The sequence below is a fragment of the Pistacia vera genome, unplaced genomic scaffold (assembly GCF_008641045.1).
Source record: "Pistacia vera cultivar Batoury unplaced genomic scaffold, PisVer_v2 Contig306, whole genome shotgun sequence".
Lineage (NCBI taxonomy): Eukaryota > Viridiplantae > Streptophyta > Magnoliopsida > Sapindales > Anacardiaceae > Pistacia > Pistacia vera.
The window spans coordinates 644,911-671,736 of record NW_022196120.1 but is presented as its reverse complement, the minus strand read 5'-3'; the positions used below and the strand labels follow the sequence as shown (position 1 = coordinate 671,736).

The following is a 26,826-nucleotide window of genomic DNA, read 5'->3' as shown; positions in this document are numbered from 1 at the left end:
TTTTAAATGTTATGGTTATGTGATTTAGTTGATTGATCATGTCTATGTCATACTTAAAATTGCGTAAGCATTCATATACACATTTATTGGAAACAGGAAATGATTCTTTAAAAAGAGGAAAAATTTCTTTGAAATGCTTAAGAAAGCAACTAGGAACGACCATACAAGTACCCAAAATAAATAAATAACAACACAGAATAGGAGGCTGAAAAATTTACTGTGTAATAAACAGATTACACTAATACCTAACAAGAAAGTAAAAATCATATGCTTTCATCGGAACAGTCTACAGTTCCAACTTCTTGATGATGACATGAAAATATGTTGTGAACTGAAGCTAAAGGTGGTAGTAGAGTTAATTTTCTTGCAAATAGCTTATGAGTTCTCAAAATCATCTGAGAAGAAGACTTGCCTTCCAATTTCTTTCCAGATAACCCAGCATTACTAGAGGAACGTGGATAACTCTTGGAAGCAGCCCAATAATCTCTTTTACATAAACAAAATGTCCATATGTGCTTGCAGATTGGTCAAATATTTTCGGTTACTTTTCTGTACCTCAATATTTCTAAAGCACGTTGGGTCCTTTAGTGTTTGAAATTTGGCTTCAATCAAGTAATTAAAAAGTTATGCATTCTTGTCAGTCCATAAAGGTAAGGAATTACTAGTAGAAGAGTTTAGCAAGAGATATGAATCTCCTTGGGAGGTATCCACGATCACTTTTCAGTCTAAGCTTATGTGTGCTGCTAATTAGATCTTATTTTCAAAGAGTAGTGATATTTAAAAAGGGACAAGACATATTGAAGGAAAGATGTGATCTCGTCAACAAGAGATGTAGAAGAAACAGTTATATTCAAAATGAAGTGCATTTTACATTCGAAGCATCCAGCTATAGTTGATTATTTTCCCACCGCTTTTATATTCAGGCTTTCTTTTTGTCAACATGTTATGATACTTGGTGTGTAGGGAAGATAGGGAAATCAGCGTTTGTTAACTCCAAGGGTTGGATTGAGTTGGAAAGACCCTTGGTTTCAACCTAGAGGTTAAACTTCCAAATCCCTTCGGGGCCGCCTGTTTGGGATATTATAACCCACAAGTTTGATTACCAAGGTTGTAAGGTCTAGAAGCAGTCCCCAGCTTCATATTTCCAGGTTTTCACATAATCAATGGATTTGTGAAATTATCCCACATTGCCCTACATCACAAGGCCTGCGGTCCATGAGACTTTTAAAGATGATATCTAAATACTGGCATGTACTGGATCTTTTGTCAAGCAAGAAAATCAATCTGCCCTGTTAGTGGCACTGTCTTTTTATTTTTGTTTTTTCCTGCTGTGTTTACAAACACATTTCACTCATTCTTCACCCAGTTAATGCTTAGACTGTTTTTAGTAGTGGAGGCTTTTACTTAACGTTATGTGTTGAACATATCATGTACAACAGTTTGAAAAACTTCTGGAAGCGTTATTCTTGCTTGTAGAATCAACAGAACAAGTATCATAGACCATAAGATGGCCTTATTACCATGGTTGATGTTGTTTGAAGATCATTACATTTTTGCCAAGAAGTGGAATCTCAAAATGGGGAAGGATACTGCAGTGCTTGGCTTTAGTTTATGGAGTTTCCACATGGCTGGTAATTGTAAAATATTATAATAGTGAATCTATCTGACTATCATCCAAATTGGCCTCTTGATGTTACTATACCAACATTGTGGCATTATTTTTTTTATTTTTTTATTTTTTGTTACCGAAGGTGTCCGAGTTAATTTACGCGCACCTTGTCTAGTCTCTTAATCCTGAACAAAGCTTTCAAAACAAGACAAGCTCTACGGTCCATGGCCAATAATATTAACAACCGTTCTTGTGATTTGAACCTGAAACCACAGGAGGAGCAAACCCCTTAACCCCTAGCTTTTATCACTCTGACCAACCCATTGTTGGTTCATTGAGGTATTATAATTGCATCTGAAACAGTAATAGTTTAAGCTGAAGGGAGGATGATATTATTCTATAAAATTAGTGCAGAAAATGGTCAATGGTTTAATTATTCTATAATTTACAAGAGCAAGTGGAATTCGTTGTTCATTTCACATTGAATCAAATCAAGCAATTGATCTATATGTTGTCACCTTTCAGAAGCATATAAGGCAGAGAAATCACGCGAGCATCAATTCCCCCATAAATGACAGAGCTTTTCAAATAAATGACATATTAAGAGATCTTATACGTTTTCTGGGGTGGGTTTAGTTTTTAGAATGTTATATTAATAGAAATATAGGTTGTTTTAAAGATTATTGGGAATGTTTAAAAAAATGTATTTGGTTAGCTTGAAACAAATTAATAGATATATTATATTGATATGTTTAGTCGAGAGGATAAATTGGTGGGTATGTTATAGATTACTAAACTTTCCTCATTCTTAAATATTAATATAATATTATTTTCTGAATCGTTTTTTTAACCTCTTACATTTGAAATTTTGCTAAAACACACCAGTTATATAAAATTTTAATTTGTAACAAAATCATCCCCACCCACCCCAAGCCATTGATGACAGCCAGCCACCATCGCCGGCGACCGGTAGTCCTCTTGGGTGGCTATGGTCTTGGGTAATTTGGTTGAAGTACAAGAGTATTTCTGTCTTAAAAATCCTAAGTATGAGGTTAAAATTGTCCATAAATTTTTTGTAAATTGTTAAGATAACAAGGGCATTTTTGTCCTAAAATTTCATTAATAAGGGTAAAATTATTAAAAAATTAAGATTACCAAATAATCTTAAAATACTTAAGAAAATGGAGATAATTAGGTTTTCTCCTATATAACTAATAATAATTATTATTAATTTTGAAATATTACTAGAATTTTTTATTACTTGATAATCAAAACGTGGTAATTATCAAGTAATATAAGATGATATTATCTGAGTAATGAAAGATTACGACAACCAAACACACTCTCAAGGGTTAAAGGCTGCTGGTATATTTTTCGATGATCGAAGTAAGTTAGATTACATGCATATGATTGAACTTGTTGGTAATCAAAAGAGAGCACCTAAAGCCATTATTCGTTGTAAATTTTACTACCCTGAGTTTTCTTTATGAAAGAGACTTTTTTATTGTGTTTGTTTATTTTGTTCTTGAAGTGTCAATTTCAATTCTAAATTAATATTTTGATATTGAAAAAGAACACTTTAATTTGTCTTTGACTGGGTCTCGGTTATCCAATGCTTTTAATCGGAATAAGACCCAGCAAAAATATGAAGGGAAAAAAGAGAGAATTATTTGAGAATGACACACAAGTTGTCATAAATGAAAAGTAGACATAAAAATATTTGAGAAGAGAAAAAAAGAAAAAATCATATACACCACATTAAAATGAACGATTCACGCACTTATCCTGATTGATCGAGTACACATACGTCCCGTGCGGGGAAGATCCTCTACTTAAAGAAAACAACCGTCCAGAAACATCACTTTCCACTGAAAAATGTGATACCCAACTTATAAAGGTTTTAGCTACTTGGAAAAACGCCAAACCCAAACCGACAGAGAAGTTACATTCCAGGTTCTCCTAAATGTAACACTAAAAACCCCATCCACTACTTTTGTCATTTTGAAGGTGCGTTTGGGAGCCCACTTCCCATTTAAACCTCCTGACCATAGCATTTTTAATGCTCCAACATAGTACAGTATTTACGATTGATCCACTTATTCTCTTCATCATTCCCATTTTTATGATAATGATAAGGACCTCTAACAAAGTTACACTCGGGTTATGAGATATCGATATATTTTAAGTTTATAAGAGCATCTCCAATGGTGCTTTTTATTTTAAAGAGCATCTTTCATATAAATAAAGAACATCTTCATTAATTTTAAAATATAAAAAACACAATTTTTATTCAAATCCAATAGACTCTTTAAATTTAATAAAGATGCTATTTATTTTTAAGAAAGAGACTTAACGAGAGAGATAATTAATAAATAAAATGCATAGAAACTTGTAGTTTATTAATTAAAATTAGGATAGAGAGTGAAATTTGACTTTCTAAATGTGGAGAGCTAAACTCACTCTCTAATTTATATTTTAAAGATAAAGAGTCTGTTGGACTCTTATTTTTATGGATAGACTCTTTATAATAAAAAGTTTAGGTCATATAAAGAGCCATTTGGAGATGCTCTAAGAGTGCGTAAATAACATTGGGTAAGTTTGTTTTAGTATTTTGAATAGTATTTTTGAAAAAGTAAGAGTTGGGTGACAATAACAAGGTAAGATTTATAAATTAACAAAAAAACCCCATAGGTTTGTTAATTTACTAAACACCCCTGTAATAAAAACGTTAAAAATTACAAAAACACCCCCACCCACCCATTAAATACTGGCATTCGGTCACCAACGTCGGAGGGTGGCCGGAGTCACCGTATTGGTGCATGACCGGCTGGATCTGGTCGGTCGTGCACCAAGATGGCCTTTTCCAGCCAAATCCATTGTGGATCTGGCTGGAAACGGTCATATCTACGGCTAGATTTGGCCATGGACGGCCAGATCTAGTCGCATTTGGTCGTCAACTACAACCAAAGATATGGCTGTTGTTGATGGTCAACGACGGCCATCAATGACAGTCATATCTTGGTCGTCGTTGACGATTAGCTATGACTAAGGATTTGGCCATCAACAGCCAGATCTTTGGCCGTAGATCAGGTCTTTTTCGGCCAGATCCACCGTGGATCTAGCCGGAAAAGGCTATATTGATGCACTACCGGCCAGATCCAGCCGGTAGTGTACCATTATACTAGATTCTGGCCACCTTTCGACGGTGGTGTCTGAAATCTGGCAAATCTGGGTGGGTGGGGGTGTTTTTTGTCAATTTCTAAACTTTTTTGGGGTGTTTAGTTAAATTAACAAACTTAGGGGGTTTAAAATAATTGAATAAAATATAATAGTATTTTCAGAATAGGAAAACAAATGTGTATTTTGGAAATGATAGGGAAAAAATAGTGAAACAAACGCACCTATTATTTAACATGTTGAGCAGGCGAAAAGAGATAAGACCACATAAGACTTGTTAACGAACACCAACACAAAATTCAATAATTATGATTGTGTGGTTGACAAGGTCCTTTTTAGTGAGTGAGATAGAGGTGACAATGGGTCGTGCCGCAACCCACAAATTTTTTGGTCCGGGTACGAAAATTCCGTGTTATGCCATTGCCTGTGGGCCAGAGATTTGGTACGTGGGCCAGCATGACATGACCCATGAATTTAAAAAAATAATAAAAAAATAATCAAATGTAGCCATTGCAATTGTGAGTCGGCTTGTGAAGGCACGCCATGACATGACCCTACCGAACCATGGGCCTTAAGTTTTGGTTGTTTGGCACGGCACGGCACGGTCCACATTTTTGTGGGTCGTGAAAATTTTGGCATAGCACAGCCCACCATCACCTTTAGAGCGAGTTAACAAGTCTATAAGAGTGCGTAAATAACATTAGTTTATAAGACAAACTTAATTGAAAAAAGAAAAGAATTTTTATTATCAGAAAAATAATTGATTTGCAACTACAAATCCAAAAACATAAAAAAAAAAAAATTCAACAATTAACATGGGCTAACCTTTAAACCTTCCAATTCCTCAACTTAAACAACAATTACAACTTAATTTATAAAACCCAACTTGAAACGACAACTAATTAACTCATACCTCAACATAAACAAGATTAAATAAAAACCCACATCAAAATCTAAGAATTTAATCTTTCAATTTCAAACTCATTTATTAAACTCAACAAAAACTCATAGTTCATGATTTTCATCAATTAAGAAAGCTAAAAGAATGAATATATTATAAAAAAAAAAAAAANTGTTTTTTAAGAACAAATTCAAAAGAGGAAGAAAAAATATTTTGGGCGTTAAAGCAACCGAAATCGTGGGATGGGCTTGCAGCAACAAGGCCGAGGCCAACCAAATACATATAGCCCATTTCAATTAGACCTGCTGTTAGTTTCATGATGGGCTATAGCCATTCAGAATTTGTATTTTCACGTGTATTCAATAAATAAAGGAGTAATGCTATAAACACCAAAATTTTATACCGAATTTTTGTATCGAAGGATATGGAAACTAGTCAGACGTGATCACACTGAAGTTTTTCGTGAAAAAAAATGCTACGAACACCAACGTTTTGCACCAAATTTTTACACCGAACGACATGTTTATTGAATCAAACGAGTTATGTATCACGTTAACAAATATTTCGCGAATAAATCGTCCATTGTTATTGGACGACAGTTCATTTGAAATGGACTCCCGTCCATATTATATGAACGGCCGTCCACCTAGAATGGACGCTGGTTCATAATTTAAACTAAAAAAATTTGGCCTAAATTGTTTATGGACGCCCGTCCTCTTATGAGGACGATTGTCCATAGTTATGGACTCCCGTCCATATATTATGGACATGAGTCCTTTTACTATGGATGGTCATCCATATTATATGGATGGGAGGGCGTCCATATAATTTCAGATGAAATATTTATTTTTAAAGTATAAACTTTTTAGATGAAATAAAAGAAAAAAAAAATTGATTTTAAGTAAAAGTATGTACGCGTCCATTCTCAATTTTTTTTTTTTTAATTTATAAAGAAAAGGCAAGAGAGAAATGAAAAATGGCTTCCACTCTCAAATTTTTTTTTTTTTTTTCATTTATAAATAAAATGCAAGAGAGGAATGAAATCTGCTTTGGAAGGCCTAAATTTTTAAACATTCTAATTGAAATTTTTAAAGAAATTTTTTTATTAAACAAAATTTTGGGCCTCCCAAATTGAATATAACATTTTTTAAAATTAAACAATGGACAGACGTCCATCTAAAAGGGACGCATGTCCATTGAATGTAAAATTTGTTAAAATATTTTGGACGGGCGTCTATCTTATATGGACGCCCATCCATAGTAAATAGACACACGTCCATATATTATTTTTCTTTTAAAATTTTTTAGACGGGCGTCCATACATACAATATGAACGAGAGTCCATTAAATATGGGCGGGCGTCCATAAATGTTGGACGGTCGTTCATTCACGAAAGAGTAATGTTACAGACATCAAAATTTTACATCGAATTTTTGTACGAAGGACATGACAGGCTTGGCTTAACCCATAGGCAAGTGAGGCCCCTGCCTAGGGCCCCCCCAAAAAAGAATAAAAAAGAGGGCCTAAAATTATTTTTTAAGGTATTTTTAATATGTTTATAATTTTTTAATTCTCATCAATCCCATCATGTACTCGCCTATGCCTATCTCTACCCAAAATTATTTTTCTAAGAGTCTTTTAATATATCTATAATTTCTCAATTCCCATCAATCATACCATATGTTCAATCAACCATGCCTATCTCTAAACTTAAAACAAATTGAAACATCTTCTCGTAACTCTCCAACTCTCAAATGTCAAATCACATCTCCTCCCTCCCCCAAATCTCTTATATAAACCTCATTTTACTTAAAGTTTTCTCATCTTTTACTCTTATTATTCTCTACTCCGTTTATTGTCTTGTCTCTTCTTTCCCATCTCTTGTCTCTCGTTTCTCATCTTTATTACGAAAATTTATTAAGTGAATGTGATTTACATTATTTTTATTTTTATGCAAGGTAATATTAAGAGCTTTAAATCATTTTACTCTTACCATTTTCAACTGATTTTACTTTATATTTGATCAAGTAAGTAACTGATTTACATTATTATTTTTATGCAGGGTAATAATATAAGATTTTTTAGTATCAGCACAACAAAAAACAAAATCAGGAGCATAAATCAAGTGTTAAAGTTCCTTCTTAATTTTTATAATTATTTTTAATTGAACAAAATAATATTAAGAGTTCTAAATTATTTATTCTTTGAATATAGATGTCTACTAGGAAGTGTGAATCTGGATTTGAAAAACATAAAAAAAAAAAAAAAAAAAAAGAATAGAAGAACTAATTCAATCCCAAAAATGTGTACTTGATAAATTTGTTATTAATACAAAACACCAAATGCTAGAAAAACCAAATGAAGATTTAAATNTTTTTTTTTTTTTCATTTATAAACAAAATGCAAGAGAGGAATGAAATCTGTTTTGGGAGACCTAAATTTTTAAACATTCTAATTGAAATTTTTAAAGAAATTTTTTTATTAAACAAAAATTTGTGCCTCCCAAATTGAATATAACATTTTTTAAATTAAACAACGGATAGACGTCCATCTAAAAGGGACGCATGTCCATTGAATATAAAATTTTTTAAAATATTTTGGACGGGCGTCTATCTTATATAGACGCCCGTCTATAGTAAATAGACACTCGTTCATATATTATTTTTCTTTTAAAATTTTTTAGACGGACGTCCATACATATAATATGAATAGGAGTCCATTAAATATGGACAGACATCTATAAATATTGGATGATCGTTCATTTATGAAAGAATAATGTAACAGATATCGAAATTTTACACCAAATTTTTGTACGAAGGACATGAGAACGAGCCAAACGCGACAAGCTGGAGCTTTCCGTGACCACGCTGGACATGGCAAGATTGAAATTTAACACGTTTTACTTTCACAAAATGGGGATTTAATAATCTATAGTGATTAAGTTCGGTAATTACAACACGTCAAAAATTTTAAATTCCGTGAGTTATTCAGAACACTTAATCACTGATTTACTGCCACTGAATCACAAACTGACCACCAATGGTAACTGTGCTAGTCTCGTTTATTCTTCTCTTAGGGTTAGGAGAGCCACTATCTGACGCGGATGACGATGAAGAGGGGCTCTGGAGAACGCCGTCTCCGATTCACTCTAACCGGGTCAATGTTAGCCGAGCCGATCAAGTTAGGAAAATTTAGCTTGGCTTTGGCACCGCGCATCTCAAAAGCAGCTTGATCATAAGCCAGCGCAGCATCCTCAGCCGTCTCGTAAGTTCCAAGCCATATTCTAGCTCCATTTTTCTGTGGGTCCCTCATCTCCGCCGCGTACTTGCCCCACGGCCTTCTCCTAACGCCCCTGTAACCCATTCCTCTAGAAGGAGCGTGTGATAAACGCACATCCGCAACATCAGTGGCCCGTTCTATTTGCTCTTTTTTCACAGACATTACGTTTGAAGACAAACCGAAGTTTGCTGCCTGCAAAAGATCACTCCAGTTCTCCGTCATAAAGAGACTACCACTCAAGCTTGAACTGGGGTTGTAAAACGATTGAGCATTGTCAGGAGATTCATAACAATCATCAGCGAGGAGAAAATTACGAATGGAATCTAAAAGAGCCATGTCAGAATCTGAACTATTCATGACTTCATACATTTCTGGATGTAAAGTAAAGATAGCCAGCTAGGGTTTGTATTTGTTTGGATTTTTGGTGTATCTCTTTGAGTAGATTAATGGCTATTACACATATATATACACTCTTATTGTTTCTAATTTCTAAGTTTCCGTCAAGCATCGTTACCTTGAAAAAGGATGCACGTGTTTAATATTTGCAATTTTTAAGTAGAGAATTGTTGAATCATATTTATTTCATAGATACTTCCTTTTTAGAAATCATTATTGGATTTACTACTTAGAAAATGTGGGGGTATAAAGCCGAAAAGCTTAATGATGGAAGTTTGAAACTCAATACACCTAACTTCTCCATTAAATATCTCGTTTATAATGTTTGTAATTAATATTAAATATTATTGATTTAAATAAATAAATAAGTATAAGATAAGAGTATGTGGAGCCATTCTACCTTGCTTAAACAATAAAAATATACTAGAAATATATACTCTCCTATTGATGAAGTATTATTTGTTATGTCTTGTTTATAATTTTTACCAGATGATTTCTGAGACTTCTGCAAATAAAATTGTTGATGCTTGATTTTGATACCAACTATTCGCACGTGAAAAATGTTAAGCGGACTTAGAAATCACACATGATATGAAAATATTTAGTTAAGTAAAGGGTGAAAAACAATGTTTAAAGTAGTTTGGATGCTCCAAGGCGAATCTTACGTCCACTAATATTATATTAATGAGAGTAAAGTTTGGTCGTGTTCCGCGAGCTGAGTTATAGCTTGAAAAATACAAGAGGGATAGAGAGAGAGTATACTATTCCAGAGTGAAATTAATCAATCCCGCAAATGAGAGAGAATGCCTCTATTTATAGTGAGATGAATTAAGGTAATTATTCCTAAATCTACAAGTTGGGTGGATACTGTGCAAATCATTCTCCGTGTCTCATTGCTCACCTGTCTGAGTGATTTTTCCGACTTGTGTAGGGATTGGACACATGGACGATTTCAAACAATCTACTAACCTAGCGTTCACCCACTGCACTGACAGGGGCATGTCACTCATGTCATTATGCAACGTGGCCGCGTCTGAACAGTCGTCAAACCTTCCTAGGTTTTTGCTATCCTGTACTGATAAGATTGTCAACCCTACTTTTTTAGGTATAACAAAAATTTATTGAATGAACTTTACTGTCAAATAATGTTGAAATTGATTTGGTTAGTTAGTAGCTTAATTAACATTAAGAATGTCAAAGTATCAAATTGGCCGACCAATGTAAAAACGTTAGAGGGGCCACAGATTTTCAAAACAAGAATCAAAGAAATGGAGAACTTCGAGAAAATGAAAAGAATAAAATATTAAAAAAACAACACCAGTCCCACATGGCATGTAAAAGGCAATACTTAATTATGAGAAAAATGAAAGGAATCTTTGGTTGATAAATGTCTTCGTACTGTGAAACGCGAGCACAAATTTCCCCATAAATGGAAATGTAGATTTGATATACTGCAAATTTTTTATATTTACTTCCACCATCCATATCTCAAGAGATCAACATTTGAGAGTTGAGACACACGATATCTTATAAGCTTTGAGATCCGGAAATTAATTTTCACATCTCTGAGCTCTGACCATAGTTTCAGATTTAATTATTATAATAATTTCTCTCTTTTGCTTTTACGACCATTGCAACAAGGAATGAAGGAAATGCCCCAAAAGAAAATTAGAGAAAGAGGAGATGACTATTTTCTCTTTTCCACGGTCAAAATTTTTAATTTTCCAAAGCATGGTTGACAAAACTTGTAAAGATATTTCATATTGGTAACAATCACCATGAGAATCATCTTTATAATTATTTCTTCCTTCTTCTTCTTCTTTCCCTTTAAACTGTTCAACCTGGCCTTCAAGTCTTAACCAGAAATATAAATACATTTTTTTAATTATAATAAAAAAAAAATTGCTTTGAATAACTTTATAAAAAAAAAAAAAATGTGAACTTTAAAGCAAATGGGCTATCCTTCTCATCACCTACTTTGTTTTTGTCTGTATATATCGTCGTCTCCCTAGTTTCTATCCAAGTTATAATCAGCTGTCTGTCTCTGATTAAGTTTGTTGAAACAAACGCCTTCAATGGTCAGACAAAGGGAAGAAATATATATTAAGAAGAAAACTAAAGCCACCAAGAGTACTGAATTTATTTGATTGCGCGTCTTATAGAAATAGATAGATATAATAGAACCATAAACATTGTCAAAATCAAATGACACTTCCAGGTGAACCACGTCATCCCCTATCTTCAAATATTTAAAACACGTGGCCCAAATGAACTTTCATGGAAAATGCATTAATCGATTAGGGTGAATTCACACATGTGATTGCACAGAAATTGAAAAGTACTCTTCATTTTGACAAACTGCTCATTCTATATAAACCATAAGCCTGTGTAATCATCAACCAGCAATAATCTTATTCAAAGCTCTCCATTGTATACTAAAATGAATGACATGTACAGAGAGTCAAACTTCAATATAATTGAATCAACTGGCAGCGCAGTTTTGAATTCCGGCGAAAATGGGGTAACATATTGCAGGAATTCAAGCTTTAGCAACATTTTTTTAACGGAAAATTGGGGTACTTTACCGTTAAAAGTGGATGATTCAGAGGATATGGTAGTGTACAATGCTCTACGTGACGCTGTTTGTCACGGATGGAATCCGTCAAGTGATCATCAAGCTCTTAAAACAGAGACACAAGATGAGGCGAGTAATTTGGTGGTGGAACGTGAAATGCGGGTTCCACGGAAGGAGGTGCAAATGCAATATAAAGGTGTGAGGAGAAGGCCGTGGGGTAAGTACGCGGCGGAGATTAGAGAAGCAAAGAAGAATGGATCAAGAATTTGGTTGGGGACTTACGAGACGCCTGAAGACGCTGCACTTGCTTATGATCAAGCTGCTTTTAAGATGCGCGGATCAAAAGCAAAGCTCAATTTTCCTCATTTGATCGGCTCCGTTAATTTCCAACCAGTAAGAGTCAACCCCAAGCGCCGCCGTTCATGTGAGCCTCCGTCGCCCCAGTCAAAGCGAAGTAAACAGTAAACAATTAATGTCGGTAGTTTCATGGCGGAGTTGTACTTTTTGTAACTTATTCCTCGGAGCCAAAATCACATGGCGAAGTTGGGTTTATTATCATGATATTTTTTAAAATAATATTTTGAAAAAAAGTAAAATCCCCTTATATTTATGAGAAGAGTAATTATTAATGTTTTGTGTGATAAATAAAGTAGAATCGGATATTAAAAATATATCAAATGAAGCCGTACTTTTTGTAACTTATTCCTCAAGCCAAAATCATAGTTTATTATGTTTGTTAACTAATAATCAATAAGAAGATCGGCTTTGGCTTTGTAAAAACATGCATTAGACATTGTCTATTACGATATTACGTGTTTATCAAATGTAGACTCTCCACTTGAATTGAATTTTGATTTCACTTTTTATCATAAATTAAACTTATCTATCATACTGGAAAGCTAACAACAATATATATATCTCCACCTTGCATAGATTTACACCACATGTCCCAGGGATGCGTTGTCACCAGATCACATGTCACTTTATTAAAGGACTATTTCACTTGTAAATTTACTAAACATTATTTCACTGATAAACATCAGTTTGTGTTGTCAATAGGGTCACGTGTTATCTCATGAGAGAGTTACTTTATATGTAAGTCCAACCTAGACTACCTGTTGTTCTGTCATCTGTGTACACCCTATGCTGCATACCACTATTTGTGAGGGTTCCTTTATCAGGAAATCCACCAAGGCAAACAATATATAAAGGGATCTCACACCCTAATGAATAAATCTTTCGGAAGAACACCATTTTCTTGTTCTAAAAACCGCCTCATTTGTAATTAGAACTGAGGTTGTTTGTACTTGCAAAAAACATAAAATAAAATAAAATAATAGTGAATATAGGATTTACAGCTTGCAGAACCACTTAAAAAATTTTTTTTTTTTGTATTAGTCTAGCACTAAATTAATGGTTTATTAAAAACTCTTGCTTATATATATATATATATAGAAGCGTGATTGCGCCTCCTATAATTTAATGAAATAAACGAATTATCCTTGGTTGGAAGACCTTTATATAAATATTAATTTACAACATTATTGGGTAAGCAACCAAGCATGATAAATGTGCATATGGACATGATAAAATATTCTCTATAGATAAGCTAATAATTCAATTGAGATCTACACACTTCAACGTCATTTCTAATCCACTGTTCAACTGGCCAAGAAAGTTTATTAAAGTTACGCAAAATAAGAAAAAGACGAAAATATAAAAATAAATAAACCTTATTTTATATATTACTTTAAGGCCACATGAGTTTTTGGCTGAAGCAATGAAGTTTCAAGGAAATGTAGACACACTGAAGTCCCATTGTCTAATACGAGAGATTCTCCACAGTCAATATTAGCCATTCACACTCACAGAGAATAGAATAATATAAGTCCCATTTTCTTTTTGACTTGTCTAAAGGATGTCAACTAGGTTTCATTTCAGGATTACTGGCGGTGAATTATGTATAATCTAAAAGAATCTATACGTTTATTCTTGTTAGTTCAATAAAAATATTACTTCAACAACCATTGCACTATATAGAATCCAATAAGCTTCATAAGAGGAAGAAAAAGAGAATGATTGCATAACTTTCACATGTGAATGCAATGAAGAAAATGTCCCATTGCAGTATAAGATAATAATATTAATCACTTTTGGCTTAAATTTGTTTATATTTTTGGGCATCTTTGAACATGTTAATGTCTTCAACTTAACAGGAGAGGCAATACGTTTATTAAATTATTCGAATCTTTAAAAAAAAAAAAAAACAGGGGAGGCAATATTTATTTAACCCACATTCTTTTTGTAGATTATAATATGTGTTAGTTTATCTCTGGAGCTTATATATTCTTTTAAGAGAAATAATGAATCTTGGTCACAATCACAAATAATAATAATAATATTATTTCCATTAACAAGTATGATTTGAAGGAATATTATTACGTCCTCCTCATTTTTAGGTTTTTAGTTCCTTCCTTGAATGCTCCAATACATCTGGTCAATTAAATAATCTCCCGTGAACCAACTACCAAGTACCAACTCCCACTAATTAAAAAAATATAAAATTATCAAAAAAAAAATTACCAACCACCAAGTACCAGCTCCGTTTGATTGGTTTTTGAGAATCATCAAAAAAGTTAAACAATAAAATACCAAAAAACTCACAATATTATCTAATATTATTCAACTTTTTTTAAACCCTCTAAATTTGTTAATTTAATTAAATACCTCTAAATATTTTTTTTAAATTGCAAAAACACCCCTAAACTCACATTATACTAGATTCCGACCACCACTGTCGAAAGTTGGCCGGAATCTGATATAATGGCGCACTATCGGCTGAATCTGGCTGGTAGTGCGCTGATATAGTCTTTTCCGACTAGATCCACGTTGGATCTGGCCGTTGACGGCCAGATCTTTAGTCGTAACTAGACGTCAACGACGGCCAACATATGGTCGTCGTTGACCATCAATGACGGCCGTATCTTTGGCCGTCGTTAACGAGCAAATGCAGCCAGATCTGGCAGTCAATGACCAGATCTAGTCGTAGATCTGGCCTTTGTCAGCCAGATCCACCTTGGATCTGGTCGGCAAAGGCCATATCGGTGCACGACCGGCAAGATTCAGCCGGTCATAAGCAGATATGGCGACTCCAGCCACCCTCCGACGGTGGTGGTCGGCTGTGATTATTCAATGGGTGGGTTGGAGGTATTTTTGTTAAATTTCAAAGTTTTATTATATATGTGTTTAGTAAATAAACAAACATAGAGGGTATTTTTATTAATTTCTAAATCCTACATCATAATACCTGTCCAATTCAATTTTTTTTAACTTTTTTAAAAAAAAATTCTAAAAAATACAAAAAAATGAACCAAACGGAGCCTTTACCTCTGGAGCTTATATATTCTTTTAAGAGAAATAATAAATCTTGGTCACAATCACAAATAATAATAATAATAATAATATTTCCATTAACAAGTATGATTTGAAGGAATATTATTACGTCCTTCTCATTTTTAGTTTTTAGTTCCTTCCTTGAATGCTCCAATACATCTGGTCAATTAAATAATCTCCCGTGAACCAACTACCAAGTACCAACTCTCACTACTTAAAAAAATATAAAATTATAAAAAAAAATCTAAAACAAACATGTGAACAATATGCTTATATTATATCCCATGTAAAGTTGGAAATTGGGCCAATGAAGTTTCATAGAAATGATGAAATGAAACTTCATAATATAACAAGTGATAATAATACTTTATGTTAAGAGTGATTCAAGTTCAGTCTAAAGTTATAGCTATATAAACAGTCATCCTCCAAAACCCGAGCAAACACACACGATATTTACAGAAGAGAAGTGACTTTCATCAAGAAAGAAAAATGAGTGGAGTGAGCAGTACCTCAGAATCAGATTTGGCTGTTCTAGATTCAATTCGCCAGTTTCTTCTTTCTGATGATTTCGAAAATACAATGACTTTTTCTGTGTGTTGCCAGACTTCAAGCTTCAGTAATATCATCTTACAAGAGGAGGCGGCCACAAACGTATGCGTGACGAGTAATAAGTCTCAAACGCCAAAGAAGGAATGGAACTACAGGGGAGTGAGGAGAAGGCCGTGGGGAAAGTTTGCAGCGGAAATTAGGGATCCTACGAAGAATGGCTCCAGAGTTTGGCTTGGTACGTACGAAAGGCCTGAGGACGCAGCGCTGGCTTACGACAAAGCCGCTTTTAAAATGCGCGGATCCAAAGCTAAGCTTAATTTTCCGCATCTCATTGGCGTGGATGGGTACGAGCCCGTTAGGGTTAACCATAAGCGCCGCTCACCGGAGCCTTCTTTTTTGTTATCCTCATCAGACGATAGCTCTTTAAGCGGAGAAGATGATGGATCAATCCAAACCCCTAAAAGGAAAAAGGGCTTCTCTAGTGGTAGTTTGTGATGTATTTAAGTAATTTTCACGTGGGAGTAAACAGCTCCACTGCATTTGCTTAGCCATAATAGATACTCAAGTTATATGGAATTTTCAGATTTATTTAGAACCATATATAAACTTGAAAGGAGAGCAAATGCATGAAACGCAAGGCAAAAGCAAAAGTAGCCTGTATTACCACCAAGATGTACTATGAGATCCCCCATTTGCAAAACCTTATAGTTGCATTACAGTTCTACCAAGATTGGAACGATAAAATGCAGAAAGCATGTGATATATTATAGCCACAGCAATTTTCATCACAAAAGTAGCAACAACTGCAACAACAAAGCGCAATACAGTAAATTACAAAGTTGAGTATCTAACTCTTAAACTTTTAGCCGCACCAACACATGTGGTCTTGTCCTTGCTAACTCAATAGAAATAAGAATTTGGTTGACGACAGGCTAACGATTTTCAGATATCAACCTCAAACGATAATGACAAATTCACTAGCAAAGAAATGTTCCTCCCAAGAGCAGAAATGTTGCCATGAGCAAAAATGTGGCAAATCACCTACTACCATCCAATGAGTCCACATTCTATCATTTGCATCAAGACATTGGATGTCGCCTCCTGCATCTTTCAAGGTCATTAATCAACAAGAGAACAAAGGCAAAAATATACAAAATCATAGTCTAGAATTCTCCCTACATGATGCAGTTTGCTTCCTACACAATTTTTAATCACTTAATTTGTAGAATAATAGATGCATAGAATTTTAGTTGAGCACCACTCAATAAACATAATTTTGAGAGTCAGTTTCAAAAGGCATATCATATTACCTCTTGGGTCGGCTACGGTCTTCTTCATAATCCATCACTCCACCAGGTTCAGAGTAGATCTCCTCGTGCCCTCGGAAGTCAACGTCTGCCTGCTTACAGTGTGTAACTTCTGCCACAATGTAAGTAAGACACATCGACCAACATATCTCGGTATTTGAATGGTTCTAAGCCCAAACTTATGTAGAAATTTATAAAAGTTAAAATAACTCTCTACCACCTCCCCTCACAGAAACATGCTTGCTCAATTCCACCATTTAAGAATAAAGTAAGGAAGTTAAATTTGCAATAAGTGTAATTGTGCATCCTGTGTAAGACGGGAAACAACTAATGATTCAACCCAAACTTAAGAAAAGAGCAAAACAGGAGACCACATTCCCTCCAATGCTCATTTTGTGTAATGGGTTTTCCTTTCACCCTTATATTTTGAATAACCCTATTTTGTCAGAAAATCTACAATTATACAAGATTGGATACCCAAGCCTGAAAGCTTAGTCAAATCATAATTAAAAAAAAAATTTCATAATTAGACAATAGCCAACTTTTATGCTTCTACTGTCCAATCTTTTGAATTTAAAACTGGATTCAACAGACCTTGTGTGAAAGCGACTTCTTCACCTCTTCCACCCTATCCTCAACATCCTTCCGGTGCTTCTTGTCTGACTCATTCATAGTATCTGCCCATTTTATCTTCTCTTGAATTGATACGAGTAGATTATCTGAGGTTGACAACCTAGGTTTTCATTCATACAAATATGTTAGATACTAAAGCACGCCAAATTTTCACAAACATGTGCATACAATAGACCAGCTGACTTTTATATCTTAAATATTTAATATAACTTGAGAAGAATAATGTAACTCTAATTCACTTAAAACTTACTAGTTGAAGTAAGCAAAGGCTAACCTTTGCCACAGAATTAAAAAACATTATTCACAAAAGGAGTAAGTGAAAGCTATGTAGTATGAGACTATAGCATCCTTGTCAAAAGCTTAGCTATCAAGGTCATATATGCACCAGGAATATTTGTAATTGTGTGGCACAGTATAACTGTCTTTTAGGTGCCACTAATAGTGTTTCTTTAATAGACAAAGGTCCTACCAAAAAATACAGAACTAATTTAATCGCCAGTTGACTTAGTAACATTACCAGTTAGATAGCGTTTGTATCATACTCCCAAGTTGTCCAGGCCTCAGATCCCTCCCAGCAGCAAATTGTACCTGCATTTTACAATCAGCAGTAGACCATTCAGCTTTTAAACAAAATAATTAAGGAGTTAATGCCTAGTGATAAGGTGGCTCACCTCAAAGCATCTTCGCAACTGATCCAGCTTTCCTCTAACAATACCCTAATAGAAGGAAAGAAATGCAAGTCAAAGCAAAGGCCACCAAAAAAGATGGCATTTGAAATTTCAAACACCATTTGAATATTTCTCTATTAACATAACAACTAAAAAAAGGATCATTCTTCCATATGTAATATATTGAACACAAATCCTTCAAGAATAGAGCATTGCTTGCCAATTTCTCATCAATAAGAGTGTTTTAAGCCATAATAAAAACAAAATCAAAATTGGTCACTAAATGGGGCACAACTCTGAACCAAGTAGAAGGATACTTACCGCATACATGCACTCGTTGATAAGAAAATCTTCAAGTTCACGTACATTTGAAACATCTAGCTCCTGCATTAGTTGATCATAGGGTAGTACCTGAAAAAAGGCCTAGTATTTAAAGTCTATGAAAAATAAACGCAAATCAGGGAAAGAGACAATGAATATAACCTAGGGGATCAATAATCATCACTCAGAATATCCCAATTATTGTTCAATTAGTGTTATCTTGATTGAACATAATAGAAAATATTGTGATTCTAATTGCACATTGAAAGGTTAAGTCAGATACGTCCAACATTTTGACTGAATAACATAAGCATACAGATAAAGACTAGAAATAATAACAGTAGACTGCAATCAAACTTCGGGTGGCCAATTGTGACCATGTAAAATATCCATTTTGATGACAACTGCAGACAGAAACAAGTCCATAATAACACACCTGTTACGAATTTATTTCAGTTTTCCTTCAGAAATTTAAAGGAAACAGGTGTACATACCAATTAGGCAGATAACTGTGCAAGGTTGACACACTAACACAGATACTTCAATAATAAGTTACCTTGTTTGTCTCAGCCAGGGTAAGCACAGTAAGCTGCTTCAACTTGAGGACTTGATCAGGAACCAATTGTGGAAGATGACCAGCATTACCTGTAAATTGAATAGATTCAATAATCAGAATTAAACCCAATGCACTAGATAAGCATTAAAAGGAGAGAAGAACAATAACAGCAGCTAGCCGGCCCAGTTAAAACTCCACTACACATCAAAGAAGCACCTTGACAACCAACATCCATTATAGAACATTTTAGGGGCAGCTAAAAGCATCATTATTCTTTACCTTGCAACTTCCTATTTCCTATTTTGATATCTTTCCTTTGATTGTAGAACCTTAAAATGTTTACCCACACATACAAATTAAACACATATCTTCTTTTCAAAGATCTACAAAAGAGAAAAGAATGTAATGATAACAACCCACCAAGCAATTAGGTCATTCTATATAAAACCCCATGCCCTGTTTTCATCTAAGGCAAAGACTAGTTTCAAGCACATCAGAGTCCCTGAAGCACCTCAATCAAAGCCTGAGATTCATATGAACTGTCAAATGTAGACGTAATTACGTAAATGCCACACATATGGGAACCTTTTAAGTAAAAACGTCCACACTCCTCCTAAACTAAGTTGAACCCTCTGGCAAGAACTCAAATAAAAAATTGCCAATGATATTAAAAAATTTAAAAAAAAAAAAAAAAACTAGTTAAAGATTAAAATTCACAATTATCAATAAAAATTGAAGAACATATTCCAATGGGAAAGAATTAAGTTACATAAATGCGCCAAGGAAATGGTAGCTTCATAAGTCATTTCTATCTAGCTTTCATCCATCAATAAAGATGGCACCGTTTCATAAACATAATAAATTTCATTTTATTCCTTGATATTGCAAAGATGACCCATCACATCGGCTTCAATTAATAACACAAAAATATGCATCCAATCCTAGATGGTTCCAAGGTTACCTACCAAACACAGAAATCCAGTTTTCCCAAAAAACCATTGGCCATAAACTGGTTCAAATAGGGTGCTAAACAAATATTTCTCCAAAAATAATCAAGCAGACCATCATTGCAAGAATTAGAAAGAATAATAAAACACAATACAGATGCATTGAATATCAAAACAAGAAATATTGAGTAACAGTAAATAAAGAAGAAAAATGGCTTCAAAAACAAAAGTCGGTATATTTACTCTTGTAGTCACTCCATGTGCCATGTGCAAACAAGCGAAGCACATCAAGGTACGCAGAGTTTTCAGTTCCTTCAAGCTGCACAAATTCTTTAGTCAAGACCATAAACCGCACTAAAAAGGAAACAAAATAAATAAAAATTATAAACAGCAAACCCCAAATATTACAAGTGGTAGATTGAATTAAAAAAAAAAAAAAAAAAAAAACTTAGGTCAGACCTCGGCAACATTGGGAACAGCGAGAATCTCAGAGAAAGCAAAGAGCGAAGGCTGCGAAGTGGCTTCGACGACGACGGGGCCGAGAGCCGAGCCCTTCTGAGTCGAAGCTTGCTTAACAAAGTGATCAATTAGCTCAGCTTGTCTTTGTTCGATGTCCATCTTGATTACCCACACAAACACGCAATCTTCAAAGAAATTAAAAAGAATCTAAGAAAAAGAGGAGTAGTTCAGTTCATCGAAAGAAAGCTAGGGTTTGGAGATTGGATGGGAAATAAATGGATCTTAGGGTTTCCAGAATCTATGAAGCGTTATTTGGTAGTCTTGAATAGAGTACGAGAAGAATTGTATCTGGTTTGCTTTTTTGTGAGACAAATTTACACTACGCTCTGACGTTACCGAAGATCCGTATCGACTGATGTGGCCATTCGATATGCGTTATGTATTTACGTGTTTGACAAAACGGTCAAGTTTACCTATAAATGTTTAAAATTTTATTTGAAAATATTTATAAATAATTACATTTAAGCTACATTCAAGAACCTTTTTCACTTTCTCTTATAAATATATGGCCTCTCAGTTCGTGATTAATTAATTTATAATAAATTTTATCTGTCTAATAATAAATTATGTTTAATTAAATACGAACTGTCACGTTAATATTTGTAAAAAAAAAAGTTATAAGAATTGTTTTTTAACCTATATTAATTCAAATTGTTATGGTTAATAATCAAATGGATTAATTTATTTTACTATTACAATTAATGGGAAATACTTTTAAACTCCACTAAATATTTTACTATTAAATTTCATCCAAGGATTAGAGGTTATTCCGTTATTCATACAATTAGTGGGATTCAAACATTTCCGATCTAATATTTGATTTAAAACTCTAAATATTAACTAATATAAAATCCATTAAAAATATAACAAATTTAATGCCAGAATTTTAAATAGAAAATGTTAAAATAAATTTATTTATTGATTTGTTAAATATAAACAATTTAAAAACAAAGGCATTTTTTTTTTGTTTTAAATGAAAAAATTAAAAATTGAGAAACACAGCGACGGTGGATGTGAATATCATTGCATTAGTCAAGTATCATTTAGGATTTACGAATCAAAAACAGCACGAAGCCGTTTTCTAGTCTGTCACTCCGCAGCCAAAAAAAAAAAAAAAAAAATGGCAGAAGAAGAAGAGGTGGCGATGGAATTGGAAGCTGTACAAGCTGTATATGAAGAAGATTGTGTGGTTCTTGATTCCTATCCGCCCCATCTTCACCTCCATATCAAGCCTCGAACCGCTGATGTATCTTCCCAACAGGTCCGTCTCTCTAATCTTATGTTTCGCATTTGGTTTCTGAGATTACCGATGATAAATATAATATAAGGAATTCAAAATTTTTATGTTTATTTTTGTTTCCGTTTTGAATTTAAGGTTTCCTTAGGTTTTATGACCAACTGAGTTGCAAGATTTAATTTATTATATTTTTATATGATGTTATAATGTTTTTCCTGTAGTTTGTTGAAGCAGTTATCGACATACGAGCAGGCCCCAAGGTACTTATCTTTGTTCACGTTTTTGCACTCAATCAACTTGGTTGAAATTTGGTAATGGGTGTTTCACCGATGTAATTGTTCACAAACAAAATCTTCATGTGGAATTATGCAGTTAAGATGATTTTCTACTATGTTACTAAGAGACTGGATCAGTTATCAAACACCTGTTTAGTGTAAAATTTTATTTCTAAAGTTGAGTTGTCTTAAATTAGCAAGTTCGTATTATGATTTTCTCAGTTTGTATGTTAATTTTTTTTCTCTTTTAATATTTTTCGTGGTAGTATCCCGATGAACCACCTTCTGTTGATCTTATAGAATCCAAAGGTCTTGACCAGAAAAGGCAGAAACACTTGATAAGCAGTGTACAAGATAAAGCATGTGAACTCTCCTCTTGTTTGATGCTTGTTGCACTCTGTGAGGTAATTGTTTCTCTACTTATTGGGTGGTGAGTATTTTGATGTTGTTTACCCTTGAATGTGGAAACCAAATTGGAAACAGAGCGCATATAGACATAATGTGGGACTTTTTTTGTTTAGTTTTGTGACTGTTAATTTTGATGATTACAATTCTAACATCTTTTATATTTATAAGGTTTGGTGATACCTGGAGTTTTATGTATTTGCAACCATTCATTGTGATATTTTTTTAGGAATCGGTGGAGAAGCTCTCTGGTATGAATCATCCTGATGGTGACTGTCCATTGTGTTTGTATCCTTTGGTCCCCAAAGATGAGACTGATGAAGTCTTGCCATTTATGAAGTTGATGTCTTGCTTCCATTGCTTTCATAGGTAGAGTTGCCATCTCACAATTAGTTTACTTGATAGTAGGCAACACTTTTGTTTTCTAAATTTCATGTTTTTTAGCAGTGACTGCATCATTCACTGGTGGAATTGGCTCCAAAAGGAGAAAGAAAATGATGCTTCATATGGAGACACCTCGCACCTTATAAGAGACATGAGAAATGAAAGAGGTGTGTTTAGATCACAATTGACTGGGGAGTTAACTTCCATATACATTTGAAGGAACAATTTCTTAGTGTGGTGTTGGTCTTAAGGTGTCGTTCAGTTTCCTAAAAAGATTTTTTCAGTTCAGTGAGTGGACTATCCTACATCAGTGAGTCCATCAGTGAGTCATAGTTTTAATTGATGATAGCATTATATCATTATTTAATGCATATAAATTTGAACTTCCATAGCAAATATTTCTTTTGCATCTAATGTTAAGTAGAATGTATAGCAATGCTTGGAATTGGTTACCAATTCTTACTTTCTGTTTCTTGTGTAAAATCTTATGTTCCGTTTTAAAAAAAAAAAAAAAAAATTAAAGAGGTTTTGTTTTCAACTTTTGCGGTTTGTTTTTGCATTCGCATGCTACTTGAACATGGGTGTACATGCACACAAATTTCTTGCATTATATTTTCTTGACTAAAATATCTTTTGTTTCTTGANTCATAGTTTTAATTGATGATAGCATTATATCATTATTTAATGCATATAAATTTGAACTTCCATAGCAAATATTTCTTTTGCATCTAATGTTCAGTAGAATTTATAGCAATGCTTGGAGTTTGTTACCAATTCTTACTTTCCGTTTCTTGTGTAAAATCTTATGTTCCGTTTAAAAAAAAAAATTAAAGAGGTTTTGTTTTCAACTTTTGCGGTTTGCTTTTGCATTCGCATGCTACTTGAACATGGGTGTACATGCACACAAATTTCTTGCATTATATTTTCTTGACTAAAATATCTTTTGTTTCTTGAAAGGTCATAAGTAATAATGTACATGACCTTGTTTATCTCAATTTTCTGTTATGGAAATACATCTTATAATAAGTGGCATTGCTGTACATGTCTGGTGCAGTGGAAGAAAACATAGGAAACTGTCCAGTTTGCCGTAACATTTTTCATGCCAAAGATCTTGAACATGTGCTTGACTTGGTTGGTAGTCAATCCTCACAACTGGTATGCAACCTGACTTATTGGTATCATAATATTTATTGTCACATAGTATTTTATGTTGTGCCCTGAGCAATACCAATGCTGTTCTCCATGATAAACCAGAGGTGGTAACAGTCTGTTAACTAACATAGGAGAAAAAACAGCCTGGTAAATTTTTTACTGATGTCATAAAGATGAGCTCTTAGACCTTGTTCTTTTTCGCATGCAACGGGAAATGATGGGGAGACTTCAGAGGATACTGATGTAACATGTTCTGGCTTGTGGGGCTACCTGTAGAACTTTTCCCATTTTGTTAATGGAAAAAAACAGAATGGTTTTGGAAACATGCAAATGGGATCTGTGTCTTTAGAGTCTAAGATTAGTAGGATTTTCATGAAGCTGAAGCCCTTTTAGAAATGTTGTTAGTTTACAGGGCAATATGTTACAGTGGTATAGCAAGAAGCGTTTTTGTGCTTCTTTTTATCTTATGCAGTCTCTGGCTCTTCTAATGGCCTGGACTTTTTTCATGACAGAAAAATAATTCATATGAGCAAAGAACCAAATAGAGTGTTCACAGCTGACTTTGAATGGGCTTTGTGAGAATGATTTATTCAACTAAATTAGGTGTAGTCTAGTAGGCAGAGCGTGATATAATAGTTTTTCATTTGGGAAGGGTGGATCAGTGTTTTGACGTATTGAGTTTTCAAGTTTTAGAGTCAGGTATTGTTCTTGCATGTGTGCATCGACTTTGCCCTATCTGTTGTTGGGCTTGTGAATGTTATAGTTACTATTCACTGCTCTCTTGCTGAAGTTGGTTTTATTACATGTGAAGCTAGTAAGTTAATTACTATATCTGTTGGATTTCAGAGGATTTCTGATGGTCCTGAAGTTGATGACAATGAGAAGCTCCTTCAGTCTGATTCAGAGGACATGAGAAGACAGAAATTTGAGGCTATTCTAAAATTGCAGGAAGAAAGAAGTGGCCTAATTGAACCAAAGAGAGAACTTGTCGTTTTGCCTGGTATGTTTCTTTCGCAACCAGCCGCACTGCCCTCCCCAACAACCAAAGAAACCACTGAGCAAGAACAAAGAGAGCCACCAGAGCAAGAACCAGTAGAACCGGCTGCCCCGGCAGAAACAAATCCTACTGGTTCCTCAAATAGGCCTAGTACTAGTAAGCAATGGAATTCAGGCACGAGGAAACCTAGAGTAAGAAATCCTAGAAAGCAAGTAAGACAGTGGGTTAAAAAAGATAATAGTACCACAGATTAATCATTTTATATTTTGAGTCTGAGTTTTTTTATATCAATTTATTATGAATGAAAATGCAATATAGAAAAATGATTACAAACTGAACAGGAGAGGAAGAAAAAAAAATAATGAAAGCAAAATGTTTATAGTGGATTCTCAGCTTGAAGTTATGAATGCCAAAGTTTTGAAATGGAAACGAAAGATCGATGAGGATGAGATGGACTAGGATGTTAAGTGGAAGGCGCTATTCTGTTTATGAAGCTGTAAGTTACTATAAACTTTAAGCTTAATGTGGAGTTGTAACAGTATTATTTATGAAATTTAGACTTTCTTTTCCTTCTTTCTGGGTGCAAACTTTGTGGGGAACAACTCGGACCTCCCCACAAAGTTTCTTATTCTATTAGTTTGTGTTTCGGTTTTGGTCGGTAGGTTTTCTGTTGGAAAATACACGAAAATTAGGTACATTATTGAGATGATTAGGAATAATGAAGATCTTATGCGGTATAAAAAGGTGGGGTGAAACGGCAATAATTTTTTGATTTCCTTGCTTCCATTTTTATGTTTGAACACTTATTTGATTGGTTCAAATTCCCAGCCAGTATTAAACTCAACTGATAATGATGGTTGATCATATACTCTATTCTTCTTTGACCTGACAGTTTGACTCCATAACAATCTTCATAGACTGACCGACCATCTTGGGGCGGAAAATGGGTGAAAACGTGGACAAATTCCACGGACATATATAGTGGTCTGTGGATGAATGGTTTCAGACTGGGATTCAAGAGATACCCAATACTGTACTTGATGCGAAAATCGATTATAAAAGTCTGAACAAGAGGGAAAGCCAACTGGCAATGAGAGTGGTGAGGGTCACAAGTCAAAAATTGTGTCTGAGCAGCAGTTAACAATTTGGCTCTTTTTAAATTAAGTATAAAGTAATAAAACAATGAGCACCCAGATGAATTGATTCGTCCAGCCGACAAGACAGAATCATCATAAACAGTCAAACAGATCCCATGGTCAATCTTTCTGAGAAAAAGTGATGGTCCTATCCATTCTCAATAGTCTGACTCACACTAGGAATCATCTTTCGCTCCTGTTTTACATTTGAGAAAGGCCATCAAACCGACACTTGGAATTTTACTATATGGTAAGCAGCCAGAGCCAGAGGAACCTTTAGATTCTAGAACCCAAGGTCCCAAATCGGCTTTTTCTCTTTCGTTTCTTTCAACTTTCTAAAAGGCAAATCCAACAAAGTTATTTAAAATTGATGTTGTAAGTTCTAACAATCCAAAACATGGCAATTAGTT

The 26,826-nt window shown here is 34.2% G+C and overlaps 5 protein-coding genes across 12 annotated transcripts; 3 read left to right on the top strand and 2 right to left on the bottom strand.

Moving 5' to 3' along the window:
• Positions 1-8,449: 8,449 nt before the first annotated feature.
• Positions 8,450-9,387, bottom strand: LOC116135911 (ethylene-responsive transcription factor 13-like). Its single transcript, XM_031421616.1, has one exon. It carries the CDS (start codon positions 9,333-9,335, stop codon positions 8,778-8,780), a length of 558 nt encoding a protein of 185 aa, XP_031277476.1. The 5' UTR covers positions 9,336-9,387; the 3' UTR covers positions 8,450-8,777.
• Positions 9,388-11,768: 2,381 nt separating this feature from the next.
• On the top strand, positions 11,769-12,741 carry LOC116135919 (ethylene-responsive transcription factor 13-like). Its single transcript, XM_031421630.1, has one exon. It carries the CDS (start codon positions 11,803-11,805, stop codon positions 12,400-12,402), a length of 600 nt encoding a protein of 199 aa, XP_031277490.1. The 5' UTR covers positions 11,769-11,802; the 3' UTR covers positions 12,403-12,741.
• Positions 12,742-15,758: 3,017 nt separating this feature from the next.
• On the top strand, positions 15,759-16,512 carry LOC116135920 (ethylene-responsive transcription factor 13-like). The gene has a single exon (XM_031421631.1). It carries the CDS (start codon positions 15,820-15,822, stop codon positions 16,372-16,374), a length of 555 nt encoding a protein of 184 aa, XP_031277491.1. The 5' UTR covers positions 15,759-15,819; the 3' UTR covers positions 16,375-16,512.
• Positions 16,513-16,609: 97 nt separating this feature from the next.
• On the bottom strand, positions 16,610-21,216 carry LOC116135918 (COP9 signalosome complex subunit 7). 6 transcript variants are annotated; one of them, XM_031421629.1, is made up of 9 exons: positions 20,771-21,216; positions 20,555-20,630; positions 19,365-19,453; positions 18,809-18,898; positions 18,491-18,535; positions 18,337-18,407; positions 17,781-17,919; positions 17,190-17,295; positions 16,610-16,986 (listed from the first exon to the last, which is right to left on the bottom strand). In XM_031421629.1, exons 1-8 carry the CDS (start codon positions 20,927-20,929, stop codon positions 17,224-17,226), a joined length of 741 nt encoding a protein of 246 aa, XP_031277489.1. In that variant the 5' UTR covers positions 20,930-21,216; the 3' UTR covers positions 16,610-16,986; positions 17,190-17,223. The 6 variants fall into 6 exon arrangements, with proteins under 6 accessions (XP_031277489.1, XP_031277488.1, XP_031277483.1 ...); XM_031421628.1 differs by having other exon boundaries at positions 16,610-16,980; XM_031421623.1 differs by having other exon boundaries at positions 17,190-17,278.
• Positions 21,217-21,855: 639 nt separating this feature from the next.
• LOC116135916 lies at positions 21,856-26,388 on the top strand. Of its 3 annotated transcripts, XR_004128959.1 has the most exons (9): positions 21,856-22,091; positions 22,289-22,327; positions 22,609-22,746; positions 22,977-23,116; positions 23,195-23,298; positions 24,186-24,286; positions 25,130-25,776; positions 25,943-26,024; positions 26,173-26,388. XR_004128959.1 is itself a non-coding variant. In XM_031421622.1 (7 exons), the coding sequence occupies exons 1-7, from the start codon at positions 21,951-21,953 to the stop codon at positions 25,532-25,534; spliced, it is 1,068 nt and encodes a 355-aa protein (XP_031277482.1). In that variant the 5' UTR covers positions 21,856-21,950; the 3' UTR covers positions 25,535-25,909. The 3 variants fall into 3 exon arrangements, 1 of the variants encoding a protein (XP_031277482.1); XR_004128960.1 differs by lacking the exon at positions 25,943-26,024 and having other exon boundaries at positions 26,173-26,387; XM_031421622.1 differs by lacking the exons at positions 25,943-26,024; positions 26,173-26,388 and having other exon boundaries at positions 25,130-25,909.
• The last annotated feature ends 438 nt before the right edge of the window (positions 26,389-26,826 follow it).